General features: G+C 39.5%; 3 protein-coding genes across 4 annotated transcripts; 1 reads left to right on the top strand and 2 right to left on the bottom strand.

The window, feature by feature from the left end:
* The first annotated feature begins 342 nt into the window (after nt 1–342).
* taf8 (TAF8 RNA polymerase II, TATA box binding protein (TBP)-associated factor) lies at nt 343–6043 on the top strand. Its single transcript, XM_082518593.1, has 8 exons — nt 343–514; nt 2264–2423; nt 2712–2810; nt 2896–2958; nt 3064–3188; nt 3302–3449; nt 3561–3703; nt 5345–6043. Exons 1-8 carry the CDS (start codon nt 467–469, stop codon nt 5483–5485), a joined length of 927 nt encoding a protein of 308 aa, XP_082374719.1. The 5' UTR covers nt 343–466; the 3' UTR covers nt 5486–6043.
* On the bottom strand, nt 5639–11768 carry LOC309697003 (ciliary microtubule-associated protein 3). Of its 2 annotated transcripts, XM_082518592.1 has the most exons (5): nt 11206–11768; nt 9806–9904; nt 6502–6635; nt 6305–6422; nt 5639–6010 (listed from the first exon to the last, which is right to left on the bottom strand). In XM_082518592.1, exons 1-5 carry the CDS (start codon nt 11353–11355, stop codon nt 5945–5947), a joined length of 567 nt encoding a protein of 188 aa, XP_082374718.1. In that variant the 5' UTR covers nt 11356–11768; the 3' UTR covers nt 5639–5944. The 2 variants fall into 2 exon arrangements, with proteins under 2 accessions (XP_082374718.1, XP_082374717.1); XM_082518591.1 differs by lacking the exons at nt 9806–9904; nt 11206–11768 and adding an exon at nt 8378–9729.
* Nucleotides 11769–11853: 85 nt separating this feature from the next.
* LOC309697001 (V-type proton ATPase subunit S1-like) lies at nt 11854–17663 on the bottom strand. Its single transcript, XM_082518589.1, has 10 exons — nt 17357–17663; nt 16236–16356; nt 15336–15410; nt 15049–15242; nt 14918–14955; nt 14693–14778; nt 14369–14595; nt 14211–14246; nt 12911–13148; nt 11854–12803 (listed from the first exon to the last, which is right to left on the bottom strand). The coding sequence occupies exons 1-10, from the start codon at nt 17473–17475 to the stop codon at nt 12591–12593; spliced, it is 1347 nt and encodes a 448-aa protein (XP_082374715.1). The 5' UTR covers nt 17476–17663; the 3' UTR covers nt 11854–12590.
* Between the last annotated feature and the right edge of the window lie 583 nt (nt 17664–18246).

Below are 18246 nucleotides of genomic sequence, written 5' to 3'. Positions count from 1 at the left end.
CCATGACTTTAATATAATCTGTGGGGTAGGTTACTTCAAAGAGCGGACCTCATGTTATAATTAGCAAAAAGAGAGAAAATGTAACTAAAAAGATGCAACTGATCTTTTAATCTCATTTTTCTTCATTTAATGCAATAATTTTAGAACTATGACTGGAAAATATATTTTAAAAAGTATCACAAATACCCTTTTCCAAGTACTTATTTTGTATTACAAATAACTAAAAGCCTGTTATATTAATTTTACAGCAGAGGATTTTCACAAATTAGAAGCAAGTTGAAGCAGGTGTAATTTTACAGATGAACACTCGGGGGCGACAGACAAACAACGTGTGTGATACGATCGTGATACGGCGGAAATAACGTCATACAGTCGTGCCGTGTTTACCAACGGCGGCTAAACGGTGTTCGGAGAGATACAAATATAAATCTGCTCAAAACAACGAGGAGATTTCCAATAACTGCAGATGGCGGATCCTGCGGTGGCGTCGGGAGGCCCTCTGAATGCGGGAGCGGTAAGAAATGTTTTTTGGGTCACGGAGAGGAGGCGGATGTAGCATGTAGAGCCGGATTCACGGTGCATGGCTAACAGTCAGACTGCACTGAAGTCCTAATTCGATTTAACAACTTTAAATAAATATGATTTAGTCCGGTGAAAGCTTGAAATACGTTTTTATAGACTATAAGGTGGGTTAACTTTATCTATGTCAGTGCTTACCCTGTCTGAATAAATGTTTGTGTCCTTACAGTGACAGGAAGAGGTACGTTTCACATGTTCTTTAGTCTTAACATATGGGCACATCCTCATCTAAATTACAGGTGTGAACAAATAGAGTCTATACCAATATCACAAACACTAAATTTAGGGAGAATGAAGGGTTTAGCAACACTTCTTGTATTTTTCATCGATATTTGGGGTAGACCAACAAACCGTTCGAGCGGTTCCCATCTGTCTGCTAACTACAAGGGATGGCTACTAATAATATTTTAGACAAGGTCAGTTTATTTATGTAGCACCTTTATTATTAATAATAAAGTGGCACAACCATTCAGTACGGTTTAGTTTTATTTATATAGTGCCAATTCACAGCAACACCCCCCCCCCCCCCCCTTAAGGCGCTCTATATTATAGACAAAAAACCCTACAATAATACAAAGAAATCCAACAGTCAGACCACCCCTAGGCAGCTTTAATGTTTGTCTGTTTTGTTTGGCCTATAAAGTATAAATCGTGCCTATTTGGATCTAAAAATGCTGGCGGAAAAAAAACGAAAATTCAAAAAAATGTTTGATCTTTGTTGATATCCCTGACGTTTACATGAGCTAACCATGCCACTACGTCTGGATTCAAAATGTTGAGGACAGTCCAGTTTGTTTGTTTGTTGTTTTTTCCCCCAATAAATACAGCAGCAGATTTTAAACGTGTTTTCTGTCCACATGGTTGGGGAAGGTTCAGTGAGCATTTGCAGTATGTGTTATCACTTTGACTCAGAACTGTTGCAGGGTCTCCAGTGTAATCAATGGAGTGAGCGTTGCAGTTTGGAGCTGCTTTAGTACCTCAGGGACAATGCAGCTTGCTGCAATGGCAAAAATTAAATCTCTCAATTACACAAATATATCTTACAGAAACATGTCCACCATCCTAAGCTCACTAAGAACTGGATGATGAATTAGAACAATACATTTTAATATTAACATAAAATTAATCATTATAGAATTGATTCAGATAAACAAAACGTCTTTTTAAATCACCCAGAGCCCAAATATTCTCCCACTTTCACCACCGGCACTGGGAATGTTTAATATGTCTGTTCAGTAAGGACTCTTGAGAAATGTTTGTGAAATGTAGAAAATATGACGATTTTGTAGGTTTAATGGCTCCTTGCCACTATATTTGTTAAAAGTCACATTTATTTCTAACATTATAGTAATAGCCCTCATAACCGTAGTGTATGTGCACATTGTTGGCATATTGGTGTGCCCACCAAGCAAAGGGAATAACATACACTGTGTGGTAAATTTGCAAGGCTTGGGTCATTACTCTCTGTTTGTTTTACTTCAAATTACAAAAGCTAATGTCCATGTGCCCCTTAGCTGTAAGTCAATTAAAGATTCTGGAACCATGTGTCTGTTTATTTAGCCTTTTAAAGAATCCTTTAGTCCCAAGTGTGTTGTGACTATAGTGAGATATTTTTCTCATAAAGACAACAGCATGTCTATGTATTTCTGTTGTATACCCTTATTCACATTTATTTTACTTCCAGCGAGGAAGTGCTGGTAAAGCAACTTCTAGCCCTGCAGAAAACTACCTCCTGGCACGCCGTCGCACTCTGCAGGTCGTTGTCAGCGCCCTGTTGACTGAGAGTGGCTTCGAGAGTGCGGAGAAGGCAGCTGTGGAAACCCTAACTGAGATGTTGCAGAGCTGTATGTATGATTTTTAAGTGTACACCATCCACTGGGAAAGCTGTAAATCTTTAAGTGCCACTTTTACAATATATATCTGAACACCAGTGCAAGTACACCTCACTTTATTTAACCTACTTTCTTAAATAAACACCAATGGGAATAATTTTGGTTGAAGTTGGTGAAAAAAAGCTGAGAAACTGACATAACTGAGCCCCTGTAGACTATTTTCAGAGCAGACGTTTCTTGAATTTGCAGTTGGTTGTTGATTCATGTTTACAGAACTGATTCTTTTTTCTCTGTTTTTAGATATTACTGAAATAGGTCGATGTGCCAAAGCATACTGTGAACACACAGCCAGGAGCGTCCCGACACTGTCAGACACAGTGGTCACGCTTATTGAAATGGGTAAGACCTCCTATAACACATATGGATTAAACGTTGCTAAGGGAACACAATACTGATTCGATTTATTCTGCTTGTGTCATTAAAGGTTTCAATGTTGATACTTTGCCCATATATGCTAAAAGATCACAAAGGATGGTCATAACTGCCCGTAAGTAGGAACTCAGCTCTCCATTATTAGTATTAAAATGAATGACTTGAGACCTTTTGATCCAGTGGTTTTAGATGTGAAAAATGTTTTATTTTTTAATTTCAGCTCCAGTGACAAATGCTCCTGTGACTCCCAAAGCGCTGTCAGCTGGACAGAAGCGCACACATCCAGCCCACATCCCCAGCCACTTCCCAGAATTCCCCGACCCTCACACGTATATCAAAACACCTGTGAGTCAGAACTTTTCCACTTCATCATGGAGATCCCTAGAAAGCTGGATTGTGTATTATAGAAGTAGAACTGTGCTAAAAAGTAAGCCACTTAAGAGTTTTTCTTCCTGTAGACTTTCAGAGAACCCGTGTCAGACTACCAAGTGGTGAGAGAGAAAGCAGCAACTCAGAGGAGAGACGTGGAACGAGCACTTACACGCTTCATTGCCAAGACTGGAGAAACTCAAAGCCTATTCAAAGATGACATCACTACCTTCCCATGTGAGTGATTCTCAGTAAGCTGATCTTTATTTAAAGCCAGATTATGTCTTGTGATTACTGAATGAAGCATGCTGCATTTTCACGAGTTCTGCTTCCTGTGATTGTCATCAGTAATTGCAGCGCAGCCGAGCACCATCCCATATCTCAGTGCCCTCCTGCCCTCAGAGCTGGAACTGCAGGCTCTGGAGGAGACGGACTCCTCTGAGCAGGATGACCAGACTGATGGCGAGAACACAGCAGGAAACGCCATTACTGTAAGTCTCCATGTCCGGGACCTGGTGTGCCATAGGTGTATATAGTATATATGGTATAAACAGAAATTGTAAAGCAAATTAATATCTTCTTGGGATATTTCACAAAATCCTGAATCTTTGTTAAATTAAAATTGTATCACACATTGAAATTTTAAGGAACAGAAAAAAAAATTGCTGCTGCTGGCAGGCGTACAGAATCATCTGATCTCTAAATGTTTGTGGATCTTCTCTTACTGTTACTGTAGTGACAGGGAAAGATCTGTTGCAGATTAGCCTGAACAAATTTAAGTGAGAATCTGATCTATTTCATTACCGTGATAACAGAATTCCAGGGTCATTTTTTTCAGTATTAAGCTCCATTAGTTGCACAGGGTTATCAGATTTTCAGAGAGAATATTGGTCTCAGTACAGATGCTCAAGTATATTAGCAAACACGTGGGAGAAGTTTCTCAGAAAACCAGTAGATTTTCTTAGGAACTGAAAGCTACTCAAGCCTTCCATAAACTTTAATAATGGAGCTTTTGTGAACATTTATTTGAGCTAATTTCGAAGTAAAAAGAGGCTTTATGAAACTGAAGTCATAGTGCATTTCCATGTTCTGGTTGAGTTCTGTTGCCATCAAGACATCACACAATTTAAAGTAATTGTTTTAAAATGGGAGAGTTTTGTTTATGCTGAAAATGTATACTTGAAAGTTGATATCATCCTCATATTTACCCTTTAAATTGGACCTATAATGCTTCTTGTTTATTTTCTACCCTGTCTGTTACAATGGTGGATGCTCATATTAAAGAAGTTTCAAACAAAGATTCAGCACAGGTGATCTGTGAGCCAAAAGCCTGAGCTTTTTCGCTCACAGGGTCTTGGCTCTGTATGATGGTGAGAGAGATGTAAGAGTGGATATCCTTAACAGAGCACATAGCTCTGGCTGTGAGCACAGAAGCCCCAGCCATCTGCAGTTTGTTTAGGAGGTGCTGCCAAATTTAAGGTGGCTGGATTTTTCTGGGGATTGATTTGCTTGAATTTAGGGGAGCATACAAAGAGTCCAGTAAAAGATTAATAAGGATTATTTTGAATGTTGTGCATAACAGCCCCCCTTTAAATGTGAAAATACAGCCAAGGAACAGCTCAGCTTAACAGAGTGACTAGAAATGGGATGAATTAGCTAGCAGCTAAACTATTAAAATAAAGCTAATGCACTTCTGAAGCTAGGAAACGTGCTTCATTCATTTAATACATACCAAAAAATTAAACAAACAAATAATGTTTCATGCTCTAATTACTTATCATTAGTATCCTGGTTAATGCTGGAAATCAAACTTTCATTACTTTGATTTCAATGAATTCATAATTGTGTAAATTACTTTCAGTGTGTTGATAGGGTACCCGTGTGTCCATATTGCAATCATTATGTTCAGCTAAGCTAATCACATCTAAAGTGGCATTTATACATCTGCATGAAGCCCACACCCAGAGCTACATCATAACAGGTTGCATCCAACCCTAACTTAACTCTGATTCAAGTTTTCTATTTACCATGTAGTTATACGTTGGTACCTATGCCAACAGTTAGCAAGAAGTTTCCCAGAATGCCCTTCAAATATACCACTGCTAATATTGTTTTACATTTCCATCATTCAGGATGATCCAGGAGCTGACAAAGAGAATTCCATGCTTCCTCCCAGCGGCGTAGTTCCATCCACCAAGGCTAGCGAGGACAATGTAATCGACAATCCGTACCTCCGGCCGGTCAAGAAACCCAAAGTAAGGAGGAAGAAATGAGAAGGGACGAAAGTTAAAGAAACAGACTCATATCTGCTCCAGTCTTTGGTGCTTACAACAGTCCAGTCAGTGATTCCCTGCACAGGGGAAGTGGCCCGGGGTTGAAACCCGCTGCGTGAGCTGAGACCAGCGACTGCTTTGCCTCAGCAGCGGGACCAGTACTGCAGACTGACTTCCACAGAAGATGGCTTTTTTTTTTGTTGTGTTAAGTGTCACCTTTTCAGCTGTTTAAAAATCTGTCCTACATTATTTTGTAAGCAACATCTTTATGTAACATACAGGTCACATAGGAATTCTGTCATTTTGTAATTAAAGGAAATTAAGTTTCTTTTAAAAAAGAAAAAAAAACCTTACATGTTCATATTTTGTTTATATTTTAAGGGGAAAGACAAAAAACAAAAAACGACATCTTCTTGCTTCGCCAGTGTCATGATAGGTTTCCATGTAAGACCTTCAGGGTTAATAGTACAAACTCAGGTAGGCCACTCTGTTCCTCTGTTTAAGGTACTCCTTTTCACTGGCAAGCTGTGGGAGGAAAATAAAATATGTATATCACTATTTTTTTGGTGCAGCAACATGTAGTTTTGTACAGGTATAGGTGACGAGCACACCTAATATTACACCAAATTAAAGGCTAACAGGCTTACAGTTAGTGAGTTTATCTGAGTAATCGTGCATAGAATCAGCACATCTACAGAGAGACAACATTTCTGATACTAGAGAGATATCTGTGGTCTTTATGTATAAGCTGGCTGTGCCTTTTAAGTTTTTGTAACAGCAAAATTAAGGCCATGAAATTTCTCAACTTGCTTCGCTCACCTTCACCCTGAGTGACTTCTTGCCTATTTGAGGCAGGCTGGACCAGTCTGGTCTCCCAAAGCACATGGGCCAGCTCACTTTCCTGTTTGTCACTCTGTCGTGGGCATACGTCCCAGGGCTGTGTCACAAAATAACATCTGTCAGCTCAGTTTAGCACCGTAACATTTCTGCCACGTGTCAGTTTCTCTCTGTCTCACCCTGGACTCCTCTCAGATGTACATGGTGTGGTTTTGAACCTCTGTGCTTTTGAGCTGAAAGCTATTTTGCCAGGAGGAGAGACCCTAGAACCACTTTGATCCTGCTGGTACTGCCACGGTGAAGGGGTCACTGCCTGGTGATCAGAAGGATTATAAAGATCTTGTATTAAGCATTACATATTAAAAAGCCAGTAGCAGGTTTATACTTGCACAGAAAATGTTTTGACAACCCCCCCAACAAGTAGAATACAGCGACTTCTAACTATGTGACTTAATTTGGTTTTAATTTCACCAGATAGCTGACAGAGTAATGAAGATTTATTGCCAATACTGTAAGCAGACCAGTCATGCTAATGTAAACAGTCATAGAGCAAAGGCCCATTAAGAACCAGGAAAAGATTTCATTTTCACATCAACAACTTTATATTAAGTGAAGGGCCACTTTTATTCTTTCATACCCCACAACTTTAGCTAACTTTAACTGTGTAAAAAAAGATGAAAATTGCAAGCATAAAATACTTCCATGATAAAATTCCCAGCTTTACAGTATTTTTTAAGCATGTTTACATCCTGGAACTCATCTGAATCACTGAACCTCTTGTGTCCTCTCAGTCCTTTTCGAAGCATTTGAAAAAAACCCCCATAAAACATGGTTTGTCCAACATGTTTATACTTAATTTTAGGTGAGCAAAGTTCCAGTCTTCTGTTAGTCTGTTACTTAACACTAATTACAAAGTATATGTCTTTGCAAAGCACCTGTCCTGTCTGTTTGCTAATGACAGTTGATAAATTAGTACTCTACTCACTCATCCTAATTATCAATGGTGTAAAATTTGGATGAAGTCCTCTTATGAGGCCTTGAGCTGGGCATTTTTGCCACCTTGGTGTTTTCATATCAGATGTGATAACCGAGGAGTGGATTTAACTGTAAAACCACAAACTCATCACAAATTGAACTTAAGCTCTTTTCTGACTCTTGGAATGATCTTATTTTGAAAAACTGACTTAATCTTCTGTTCAATATAATCAGAAACTAGTGCACGAGTTCCCAAAGTTAACAGGAAAGTGTTTACTAAGGATGCAGAGCAAGGTGGCCAAAGGCCAATTTCTATCCAACTGGAAGTCCTTTTCCAGCCACAGAGGTCAGACCTGGAAGCTCCCTCCATCTTTTATACATTCTATCGTCCTAGTATCATTTTTGCTTCAAAAACCCCCAATATATTTAAAAATTACAATACCATGATAACAACTAAAAAACCTTTAAGAAACCGCTGGGCAATATGAAGATGTCCTAAGATAGTCACTTCATGGCAACATGGAAATAAATGTAGAGGTTTGGGCTAAACTGTCGTAATATATCAAAATCTGAATCTTAAAAAAGACTGAACTCATGAGAGGATTTCCAAAGAAGAAATCAAGGGAGCAGTAGAGTGGCTTTCTCACAGGCTTCTCTTTTTGCAAACCAACTTATGTTTGTAACCACTCCTGCTGGCCTTAGAAATGACACAAATTTCAGACACTTATGCAGTGGAGCTAGTTTCAAGTCCTGGAGGCATTGACCATTGTAAATACAGGCGAAGGCTGTAAGTACAGTGGGGCAAAAAAGTATTTAGTCAGCCACCGATTGTGCAAGTTCCCCCACCTAAAATGATGACAGAGGTCAGTAATTTGCACCAGAGGTACACTTCAACTGTGAGAGACAGAATGTGAAAAAAAAAAAAATCCATGAATCCACATGGTAGGATTTGTAAAGAATTTTTTCGTAAATCAGGGTGGAAAATAAGTATTTGGTCAATAACAAAAATACAACTCAATACTTTGTAACATAACCTTTGTTGGCAATAACAGAAGTCAAACGTTCACTATAGGTCTTTACCAGGTTTGCACACACAGTAGCTGGTATTTTGGCCCATTCCTCCATGCAGATCTTCTCGAGAGCAGTGATGTTTTGGGGCTGTCGCCGAGCAACACGGACTTTCAACTCCCGCCACAGATTTTCTATGGGGTTGAGGTCTGGAGACTGGCTAGGCCACTCCAGGACTTTCAAATGCTTCTTACGGAGCCACTCCTTTGTTGCCCGGGCGGTGTGTTTTGGATCATTGTCATGTTGGAAGACACAGCCTCGTTTCATCTTCAAAGTTCTCACTGATGGAAGGAGGTTTTGGCTCAAAATCTCACGATACATGGCCCCATTCATTCTGTCCTTAACACGGATCAGTCGTCCTGTCCCCTTGGCAGAAAAACAGCCCCATAGCATGATGTTTCCACCCCCATGCTTCACAGTAGGTATGGTGTTCTTGGGATGCAACTCAGTATTCTTCTTCCTCCAAACACGACGAGTTGAGTTTATACCAAAAAGTTCTACTTTGGTTTCATCTGACCACATGACATTCTCCCAATCCTCTGCTGTATCATCCATGTGCTCTCTGGCAAACTTCAGACGGGCCTGGACATGCACTGGCTTCAGCAGCGGAACACGTCTGGCACTGCGGGATTTGATTCCCTGCCGTTGTAGTGTGTTACTGATGGTGACCTTTGTTACTTTGGTCCCAGCTCTCTGCAGGTCATTCACCAGGTCCCCCCGTGTGGTTCTGGGATCTTTGCTCACCGTTCTCATGATCATTTTGACCCCACGGGATGAGATCTTGCGTGGAGCCCCAGATCCAGGGAGATTATCAGTGGTCTTGTATGTCTTCCATTTTCTGATGATTGCTCCCACAGTTGATTTTTTCACACCAAGCTGCTTGCCTATTGTAGATTCACTCTTCCCAGTCTGGTGCAGGTCTACAATACTTTTCCTGGTGTCCTTCGAAAGCTCTTTGGTCTTGGCCATGGCGGAGTTTGGAGTCTGACTGTTTGAGGCTGTGGACAGGTGTCTTTTATACAGATGATGAGTTCAAACAGGTGCCATTCATACAGGTAACGAGTGGGGGACAGAAAAGCTTCTTACAGAAGACGTTACAGGTCTGTGAGAGCCAGAGATTTTCCTTGTTTGAGGTGATCAAATACTTATTTTCCACCCTAATTTACGAATAAATTCTTTACAAATCCTACCATGTGGATTCATGGATTTTTCTTTCACATTCTGTCTCTCACAGTTGAAGTGTACCTCTGGTGCAAATTACTGACCTCTGTCATCATTTTAGGTGGGGGAACTTGCACAATCGGTGGCTGACTAAATACTTTTTTGCCCCACTGTAGACAGTCCAAGTGGAACGACCCTTAGGCTGATATACAGTAAGGCTGTTAATACACTTCTTAATGTGCTCTCAGTATAACAGGAAACTTCTTTGTGTAAACGCACCTTGTTACAAGGCGGAAAGCGCACAGCAGTCCTTGCAGAGAGACTATATCCTTTCTTACTCCCAGGTGTCTTCTGTATGTCATAAAGTATGGTGCCAAACTGTGATAGAAAGGGCAAGTTTATTAATGGAAAATACAAGAGAGAGGTAAAGAGGAGAGTGCAGGCAAGGTGGAGCAGGTTGATTTGTAACAGAAGGAAAGCAGCAAAGTTGAAAGGCCAGGTTTACAACGTGGTAGTGAGACCTGCTACAATGTGTGGTTTGGAGAAGGTGGAAACAAAGTTAAAAGGGGCAAGGCTGAGGTGAGACAGGATGTTGAATGTGAAGCACAAGACAGGAGAAAAACAGGAAGACCACAGAGCAGCTTCATGAATGTAGTAAAGGAGGATATGAGGAGGGTCTGTGTGACAGAAGAGGATATTAATATTGGGTCAGATGGATACTTAAAGGGTGCAGCCGTTAAAGGAAGAGGAAGCAGATGTTAATGAGCAAGGCAAACTATCAACAAACATTTAGAAGCACTACTTTACAAAACAAGTATGTAAATAATTATTCTGAATATACCATTCATTCACCAAAAGTCAGCCGAAAAATCAAACCTCGCAGCTGGCCTGCATCTCAATGCACTTACTGTAGCTGACTTATTTTAAAGCATCACCTAAATTAACTTTAACGGTCACGTGGACATAAAAACTGCATGCATAGAAAGAAAGGGGAAAAATATGTAAAACAACTTGTGAAAGTACCCAGTGGCGGCCCTAGCCTGTTTGGCGCCCTGGGCGAACACTCCCTCTACCCCCCCCCCACCCCCCCACCCACCCCACACACAAACAGACAAAACATATTATATATATTGTTTGTTTACTTGCACTGCTGTAACTGGGGCCTCGTCGTCTCGTCTCTCTATATACTGGACTGTAGCGGAGATGACAATAAAGTTTACTTTGACTTCAGCAGCAAGCAGGTGCACCGAGGGCTCTCGCACTCACTTTTCTATAGAATTTCGAAAAAACATCGGTGCAAATTATAAGTCTGTATCATAATGTCTGGTGTTTTCGTGTTTGTTTTTATTTTGTTTTATTTTGCGAGTTGGTAGATGCTGCTCCAGCTGGTCAGAGAATCCCCCGCCCTCTCCTCTCTGCGCCGCAAGCAGCAGGCGCACCTCGCAAACGGAGGGCGCCCTTACTCCCAGGAAATGGGCGACAGAAAACCGATCGGTGCCTATGCCATTCCCAATATGCGTTGGCTGACGTCGGGGCAGCATGAGTACGAGCATTTATTTATTTATTTTTTTTGCCGATGCCCGTGATGCCGCCCCCCACCACGATGCCGCCCCGGGCAACCGCCCGTATCTAAAACCGCTACTGAAAGTACCCCTTGACTCTTTCTCTCTCACACAAACCTCGTGGTTGTCATAGCTTCCCGGGCCGACATGTGGCGGTCCCTGTTGTGACATTTGGTTTCCCAGCCGGTCTGGCGCGTAATGGAGAGGAAACAGCCTCCTCTCCAGTGAGCTCCCAAAACATACTCTCTGAGCAGGAGCGGTCAGCATCGTTGAAGCAAACGTTTGGTAACGTAACGAAAACCCAAGTAGGAGGAAAAATACTGCTAGCTACTTTCTAGCTGTCCAACACCTCTGACCGTCGTAGCGTTTCTGCTTGCTGTAACTATGGCAACCGAGCAGCATATCCTGTTCAACGCTGATTGGTCAACTTTATTAAAGCTCCCACATTTCGATAGGCTTAAATTTACATTATGCGTGGCGGATAGCTTGTATTTATGCTTGATCAAGAGTTGGGAAAACTGCACTCAGTTAATACACATCATTTTTTCATCCCAGCGATTTATGCAAAACATTGAACCTCTCTCGTTTTATGAATTTGCATATCTAAATTTCAAGACGCTTCCCCACTTAAGTAGCGATGCCCATCCTGTCGTACAGAAACATCCGCTTTACCCTGCATTTAGTTTGCAAGTATCTTTCAGCCTGTATATGACCTCAAAATAATGAAATAAAACAACTGCAACTGAGGGGCCCACAACTTCAGAATTACTTAGGAATTTATAGATTTATTTGCAATTAAACAAATCATATTGTACTTCATTGCAAATGCACGTCAATATTTTTTTTTGAAAACAAGGCACTGTTATTAAAATAGCTGATAACCCAGAAGCAAAGGGTAAACCTTAAAGGCAAATGAAGTCCTTTTATACAAATAAATTACTTGCCAAGAAAAATGGCAACACTGATATCCAATGTTAAGCCATGACAAGTGGCCACAGAACTGAATCCAAGGTATGTTATTGGGAAAAACAGCAGCACTACACAACACATCACAAATGATCATTTATATACACAGGCACTTCTTTCATTAACAGTAGTTTTTAAATTACAGTTAGGCCAGTGAAATTAAAATAAAAAATTAAGAACTGAGGTCTGAAACGGTCCTACAGCATTTAGCGATCACATTCGTATTGGCAAGGAAGTCATTCCATGATATGTGTGAAAATTATTTTAGTAAAAATACTAGCTGTATCTGGCACACGCTCTAAAATAATAGTCATTAAAAATACACTCTGGAACCTGTAAAATATGGCAATATGACGTGGAATGTGCCAAAATAACTGTGGAAGGACTCAAAAGAAACATACATTAAAGAAAAAGACCCAAAAACACAAAAGCTAGAAGGCAAAGGGATACTTTCTTTGATCAACAAAGGGGCACTCAAAAACTGAGGAGTGGATGTTCTTACTTTTTTTTTTTTTTTTTTTAAGTAAAAAAGTGATTTACTCTGACTGAGGCACTGAAATTGATGGGCCTTTGGGGTCATCGAACCGATCCATGGTGTTAATCTGCATGATCATGTGCAGACCGTACACTAAAATTAGCAGCGTAAGGAGCACAGTCACCAGTCCCATCCAAATTGCTGGGGTGAAGAAGCTTGCACAGTCACTGGCGTAGGAGAAGTTTGTGCTGTTGGCCAACCCAAAGCCCTGAATCTGTATAAAAAACAGAAAACAATTATTTAAGAAACCCTTCATCAACACACCTCTTCATGCATTGGTGTTTGACTTTAAAATTAGCAAATGCGGCACTATATTTGTACCTGGAAGTCGATAAAATTTAGCCTCCATTGAGATGAATTTGTGTCTGTTGTGTTTGTGTGGAGCAGGATATCTCCGAAGTTGGCGACAGACTGGCAATGAAAGGAATACTCTGCGGGAGCATAGATGTCACGGCTCGCGATGTAAGATGCACTGAGGTTAGCGTACTGCAGCTCAACTGCATCCAGGGAGAACCATTCTCGTGCAGAGACATTATAGAAACGCTTGCTCATTGAAAAACTGGAGATCAGCAAGAGAAGGATGGTCAGAAAGCGTATCAGTGTAAAAAGCACAATCACTGTTTAACTATTCTTTCCAAAATAGTTGTTCTAAACTCTTACATATCCGTGAAGGATTTTAAAATAAACTGATGCTAGCAGTGATATTAAAAATATAGTATATTACATTACATGGAAATAATATCTCTACTGCAGAGATTGAGAAAGTTATTTTTGCCTTTTTAGAAAACAAGAAAACTTTGTTTTTGAAAAAGAGAACTGTCTTCAAATGGAAGCCGTGATTTCAGGAATTTCAACAAAATACTTCATTTTTTGAAATGCGTTCTTACTAAGAATTAAACAGGAAGATCCCATTTATCACTTAAACATAAATCCACATTAATTTAGCAACCCTATTTATAAAAATGCCTCAAGATGATCATTTCATGAACTCTGTTGTGTGATAAGAAAGCTGTAAAAACAGTAAATTGCTTAATACTTGCACAAAGGCTTGTCCTCCTAGTTGTGTAAGTTTCTATGTTGAAACTAGACAGAAAATAGTCCTTGAGCTAAAATGTCCATAGTGACAACCCCCACTGCTCACTGCTTCCAAGATGTGTGCAAAATAAAAATAACTAAAATGCATCAGCTACAAACAAAGTGAACCAAATGACCAGCTGTTGACTCCAAGATTTTAAATGTCAGGTAAATGTCATTTTGTGTTTCAATTGTAGAACAAAGTGATCTCTTAGAGAAAGCAAAGCAACAGAACGCCTCATTCATGCCAGCACTGTGCTGCACCCATTAGTACACACTGTCACTCACAAACTTCTTTTTAAACAGGGTGTGGGCAGAAGCAGCAGCGGCTCAGCTAGATTTAAAGCCACACACACTGAAAGAACCGGTTTGGAAAAGCAGGTGTGTAGAGCATGATATCTAAACAGTAAATACAAATACATAGAAATACTATTGCTGTGGTACATTGAGCACAAAATTGAAAAGCACATCCTGGGGACATGTTAGAGTTATTAACTAATTGAAAAGGTACAATATTGAATCTTTAATAAGCAACTTTTTGCCTTACCTTAATCTAAAGCCTGATTGGTAACTAAGCACAAGCCTGAAATGAGAAAAAAATAAAACATGCAACTGATTATTTCTCTTTAAATAACAAAAAAAAAAAAAACCTAAACTCATCACAGGCTGGATATTGCTTTGGGAAATAATGAAAGGCCACTTTACCGTGAGGTACTGCCATTACACAGTGATCCAACAAAGGAAGGTACATCCTGAGCAAGGTCGATCCATGGTGAGCTCGGACTCAGTCTGACAGTGAGATTTTGAGCCCACAGCATTATGCAGGGACCACCAGATACATTAAACATGATGGGAGGCTTAACTTCAGGTCCATCTGCTTGTAGCAAGGACCGACCCACTGGCTGATCAGAAATCGGGGTTTCTGAAATCACCTGCAAAGTTATCAAAATGTTGTTCATTCTCAAAAAATACCCAAACATTGAGAATGTGTTATAATGTGGCACGTTTTGACTAATTTTAAAAACATACTCGTGATGGCTGGAATCCTGTGTATATTGCAGTGTATGGGATGTTTTTTGCTTTCATTGAACTCAGAACTTTTCCAATAATTTCATCTGTTGACAGCAAAATGCATTCAAATTATACACAAATCAAAATATAACATATAATGCTGACTACAATTATACATGTTTGTAATTGTAAATGTCATATACAGTTATAAATGTTTTTAATCCTCAGCACTTAAAAACATACCATTCTCATGTAGGACTTCCTTGCATGACTTCTGTAAGCTACAAAACAATTTAAAAATAATAGACTTTAAGTATTAATTAAAAACAGATAACTGATTATTCAATATAACTTTGAACAAAACAAAATCTCACCTGCTACAATAAGGAAGATTGATGAGCAGGAGGTTGCTGACAGACGTTTTGATAGTCAGATGTGAGAGAGTGTCTGCATCGACGAGCACAGGCGAAACACCGAGCTTCTCCTGCAGCAGAGCTGCCATGTTAAAGGAACCAGACCACTCCAAGGCAGGCAGTGTCACTTTTGAGGTAGAAGACTGCATTGCATCCTGAAAAGGATCAAGTGGGCACAATTATCAGTCTGTTTGTCTAGGAAAAAACTATATTAATTTTGGACTAACATATAGTTTATAAAAACATACCTCAATGTTTTTAAAGGCACTATCCTCCTTATTCCCAAATACGCCACCAAAGACTGTGAAGTCATCTTTGCTTAACTAAATACAAAAAAGGAAATAATTCTTGAATTCAGGAAGACTTTAATAACTAAAACATTTACCAGTCCCATTAACTCACGAGCAATTAATTTAGCAGCTAAATTGACTGAATGCCATTCATAATCAGACATTATTTTAACGGAATTCTTTTTTAATGGCTCAGTTTGTATTTATCATTCTTAAAAAAAAATACAGCCTGTACAAATTACATTAATTTGGACAATTATTATCTGCTACTTCTTTCATTTTCTTTGTTTCAGTAATACTAGGAAAAACTACATTTCAAATCTTAATGTCTGTTTGAGTGACTTGTTGTGTGTATGCATGACAGTATGCTAGTGTGCCAAAATATGAGTGAACTGGCGGCTCCACGATACCTCAATTGACAACAAACTGGAATGAAATCATTGTCACGTTCATACTTTTCACGCAAGCTACATCTAAAGGAATATCTTGTTTGTGCTTGTGTAGTTGATTAAAAGTCATAGAGGATTTACAATGACAATTTCATGACGATTACAGTCACGATTAAAAATATCACATGGGAAAATATAAATATATGGCTCAGTCACAACACTGAGTGTTCACCACCACCACAAAAAAGACCCAATGTATCACAGAGGAACAGAGAAATGGGAAGTGATACCAAAACTCACTGTCACACCACACTGTTGCAGTGTCACATGGGAATGCAGTACAACTACCCCATTTTGCACAACTTGCATATAAAATGACTAGCTTTCAAATCAACAAATGGTGAACAATTTAGTGACATAAACATATTCATTACAGGGCCAGAATCTAGTTTATGTGTCAGGTACTGACCTTGTCCTGCAAGAACAGCAGCACAGTGTGGGAGCCAGAGCTGAAGGCAGAGGTGAGGTAGGCACTCAGCTGCTCATAAGATGCTATATGACCAGCTGTAGGTGAGGCCAGTGGTGGCAAGCTAAACATAAAGAAAAAAAAAATAAAGATGAATTGTGATATTAAGTGGTTCAGTTGCACTGACACATTTTTTGAAAATGCTGAAAATCCCAGCGGCTTTTATTATGGCTTTATGTACTTCATTTTTAAAAGAGACCCATTAGTCAATCAAATGAATCCTTTGAGTAGGCCCAAACAAACCTGTGTTTCCTGTAAAGCTGGCACATATATAAGAAATGTCTAAATAACAACAACAAAAATAAAAATAACGAATCGGATATTCATCCTATCATCAAAGAAAACTATTTTGGTATATCAACCTTGCTTTGTCCTCCTGCTTAACACACCACCTCATACAGTAGTATACTTCCACATTTTAAACTCCTGTGTGCATCATCATAAGGAAGTGCAGTACCCTAGCAAAAGTCACTGTCTGTAGTGTAAATGTGTTTGATGTTACAGCTTACTTTGCTTTTTGCAGATGAAGATCAACAACAACAGAATAAACATATCTACTAGTGCTAAAGAGCGTCAGGTCAGGGGTTAAATCAGGGAGACTCGTTACTTCTATGGGTTATTTCAAAATTAAGAAATAAAAGGATGGCCATTATGAACAAATTGTAACAAAACGCACAAGCAAATCTCTACAATTTATGTGTAAATACTCCTCTATATATTTAGCATCTAGACTTTAAACGATTGGTGTTTGCTAGGTTTGCTGTAAATTTAAGTTAATTTGTAAATTTGTGTAGTAACCTGTAAATTGTAAATGCTATAAATCTTTTTCTGTCATTTAATGGTCGGGAATTGCACAGCTACAAGCATTTCACCCCCATGTCATACTGTGTATGGTTGTGTGTGTGTGTGTGTGTGTGTGACAAATAAAATTTGAATTTGAATTTGAATAGGTTGGGCAGCAAAGTAGCTAGAAGAGTTAGCATTCGAGTTAGCATACAAGATAACTTTGCCGGTAGTTAAAGTGAGTTTTGCTGAATGAATAAGTAAGAAAAACTAAATATTACCGTTCACTGGACCACATAAGAAAAGGCACTTGAGACGTGGCGCTCCCCAAGGCGAAAAAAGGGGCGAAAAGTAGAATATAAAGACCCATTAACCGAGTGGAGCTCCTCGAACCTGCCATTTTCGTTTAGACTTTTCCGTAACTCTATGCTCACGTGACCCACACCACCTGACAGTCATGTGCTGAAGAGATGACTTCCTGCTTGTTTCATTCAGCCCGAACAGCCCGCAGCAGCTGCTGACACCAATGACACACTACAGCTTTGCTCTCAGTTGAGCATTTCCAGGAGAGAAACCGCTACAGTACCACCAGCTGACCACATTGCTTAGCAGAACAACTGATTCTTTAAAGTATGGTGTGCGTGTGTTTGTGTGTGCATGTGTGTGCGTTTAAACAAATACGGCAGTCTTCCATTATTACTTCATTTATATTCATATTTTCTTTTTTTTCACACTTTCATTTAGGGCGTAGACTAATTATCCAAGATACTCTTAAGCGTTTAAGAGTTAAAGTGTTAAATTCCCTCTTTGTTTCATGTCCTAACAATTACATATAAGTAATTAAGTAAATAATAAATAGATAAATAAATCAGTCTAAACATTTATTTAATTGAAAAGCCACTCCTCAAAAAACATAAAAAAACAACAACAATCCAACAACCCTCTATGAGCAAACACTTGATGTCAATGGGAAGGAAAAACTCCCTTTAAACAGGAAGAAATCTCCAAGAGAACCAGGCTCAGAGAGGGGCAGCTGTGTGCTGCAATGGGTTGGGGTGATGGGAGAAAGCCAGGACAAAAGATTCATTGTGGAAGTGAGCCTGAGATGAATAATTACTAATAATTAAATAAACAGTAGCCTAATAACAGTTATGTTAATGCTGTAGTTACT

Source organism: Aulonocara stuartgranti (assembly GCF_965226115.1).
Source record: "Aulonocara stuartgranti genome assembly, chromosome: 20".
Lineage (NCBI taxonomy): Eukaryota > Metazoa > Chordata > Actinopteri > Cichliformes > Cichlidae > Aulonocara > Aulonocara stuartgranti.
Note: the sequence above shows the minus strand (reverse complement) of the source record. Positions and strands in the feature narration are given on the sequence as shown.

What these genes read in the sequence shown, in the direction of transcription:
- taf8 (XM_082518593.1), top strand. Translation starts at nt 467, where the DNA reads ATGGCGGATCCTGCGGTGGCGTCGGGAGGCCCTCTGAATGCGGGAGCG. An exon ending in ACACGTATATCAAAACACCT is followed by an intron (nt 3,189 to 3,301) that starts GTGAGTCAGAAC and finishes TTCTTCCTGTAG; the next exon opens with ACTTTCAGAGAACCCGTGTC. An exon ending in TGACATCACTACCTTCCCAT is followed by an intron (nt 3,450 to 3,560) that starts GTGAGTGATTCT and finishes GATTGTCATCAG; the next exon opens with TAATTGCAGCGCAGCCGAGC.
- LOC309697003 (XM_082518591.1), bottom strand. Translation starts at nt 9,334, where the DNA reads ATGGCCAAGACCAAAGAGCTTTCGAAGGACACCAGGAAAAGTATTGTA. An exon ending in ACATCTGAGAGGAGTCCAGG is followed by an intron (nt 6,423 to 6,501) that starts GTGAGACAGAGA and finishes TTTGTGACACAG; the next exon opens with CCCTGGGACGTATGCCCACG. An exon ending in AGAAGTCACTCAGGGTGAAG is followed by an intron (nt 6,011 to 6,304) that starts GTGAGCGAAGCA and finishes TTCCTCCCACAG; the next exon opens with CTTGCCAGTGAAAAGGAGTA.
- LOC309697001 (XM_082518589.1), bottom strand. Translation starts at nt 17,475, where the DNA reads ATGGCAGGTTCGAGGAGCTCCACTCGGTTAATGGGTCTTTATATTCTA. An exon ending in GGAAGTCCTACATGAGAATG is followed by an intron (nt 14,779 to 14,917) that starts GTATGTTTTTAA and finishes TGCTGTCAACAG; the next exon opens with ATGAAATTATTGGAAAAGTT. An exon ending in TGTAATGGCAGTACCTCACG is followed by an intron (nt 14,247 to 14,368) that starts GTAAAGTGGCCT and finishes TTCTCATTTCAG; the next exon opens with GCTTGTGCTTAGTTACCAAT.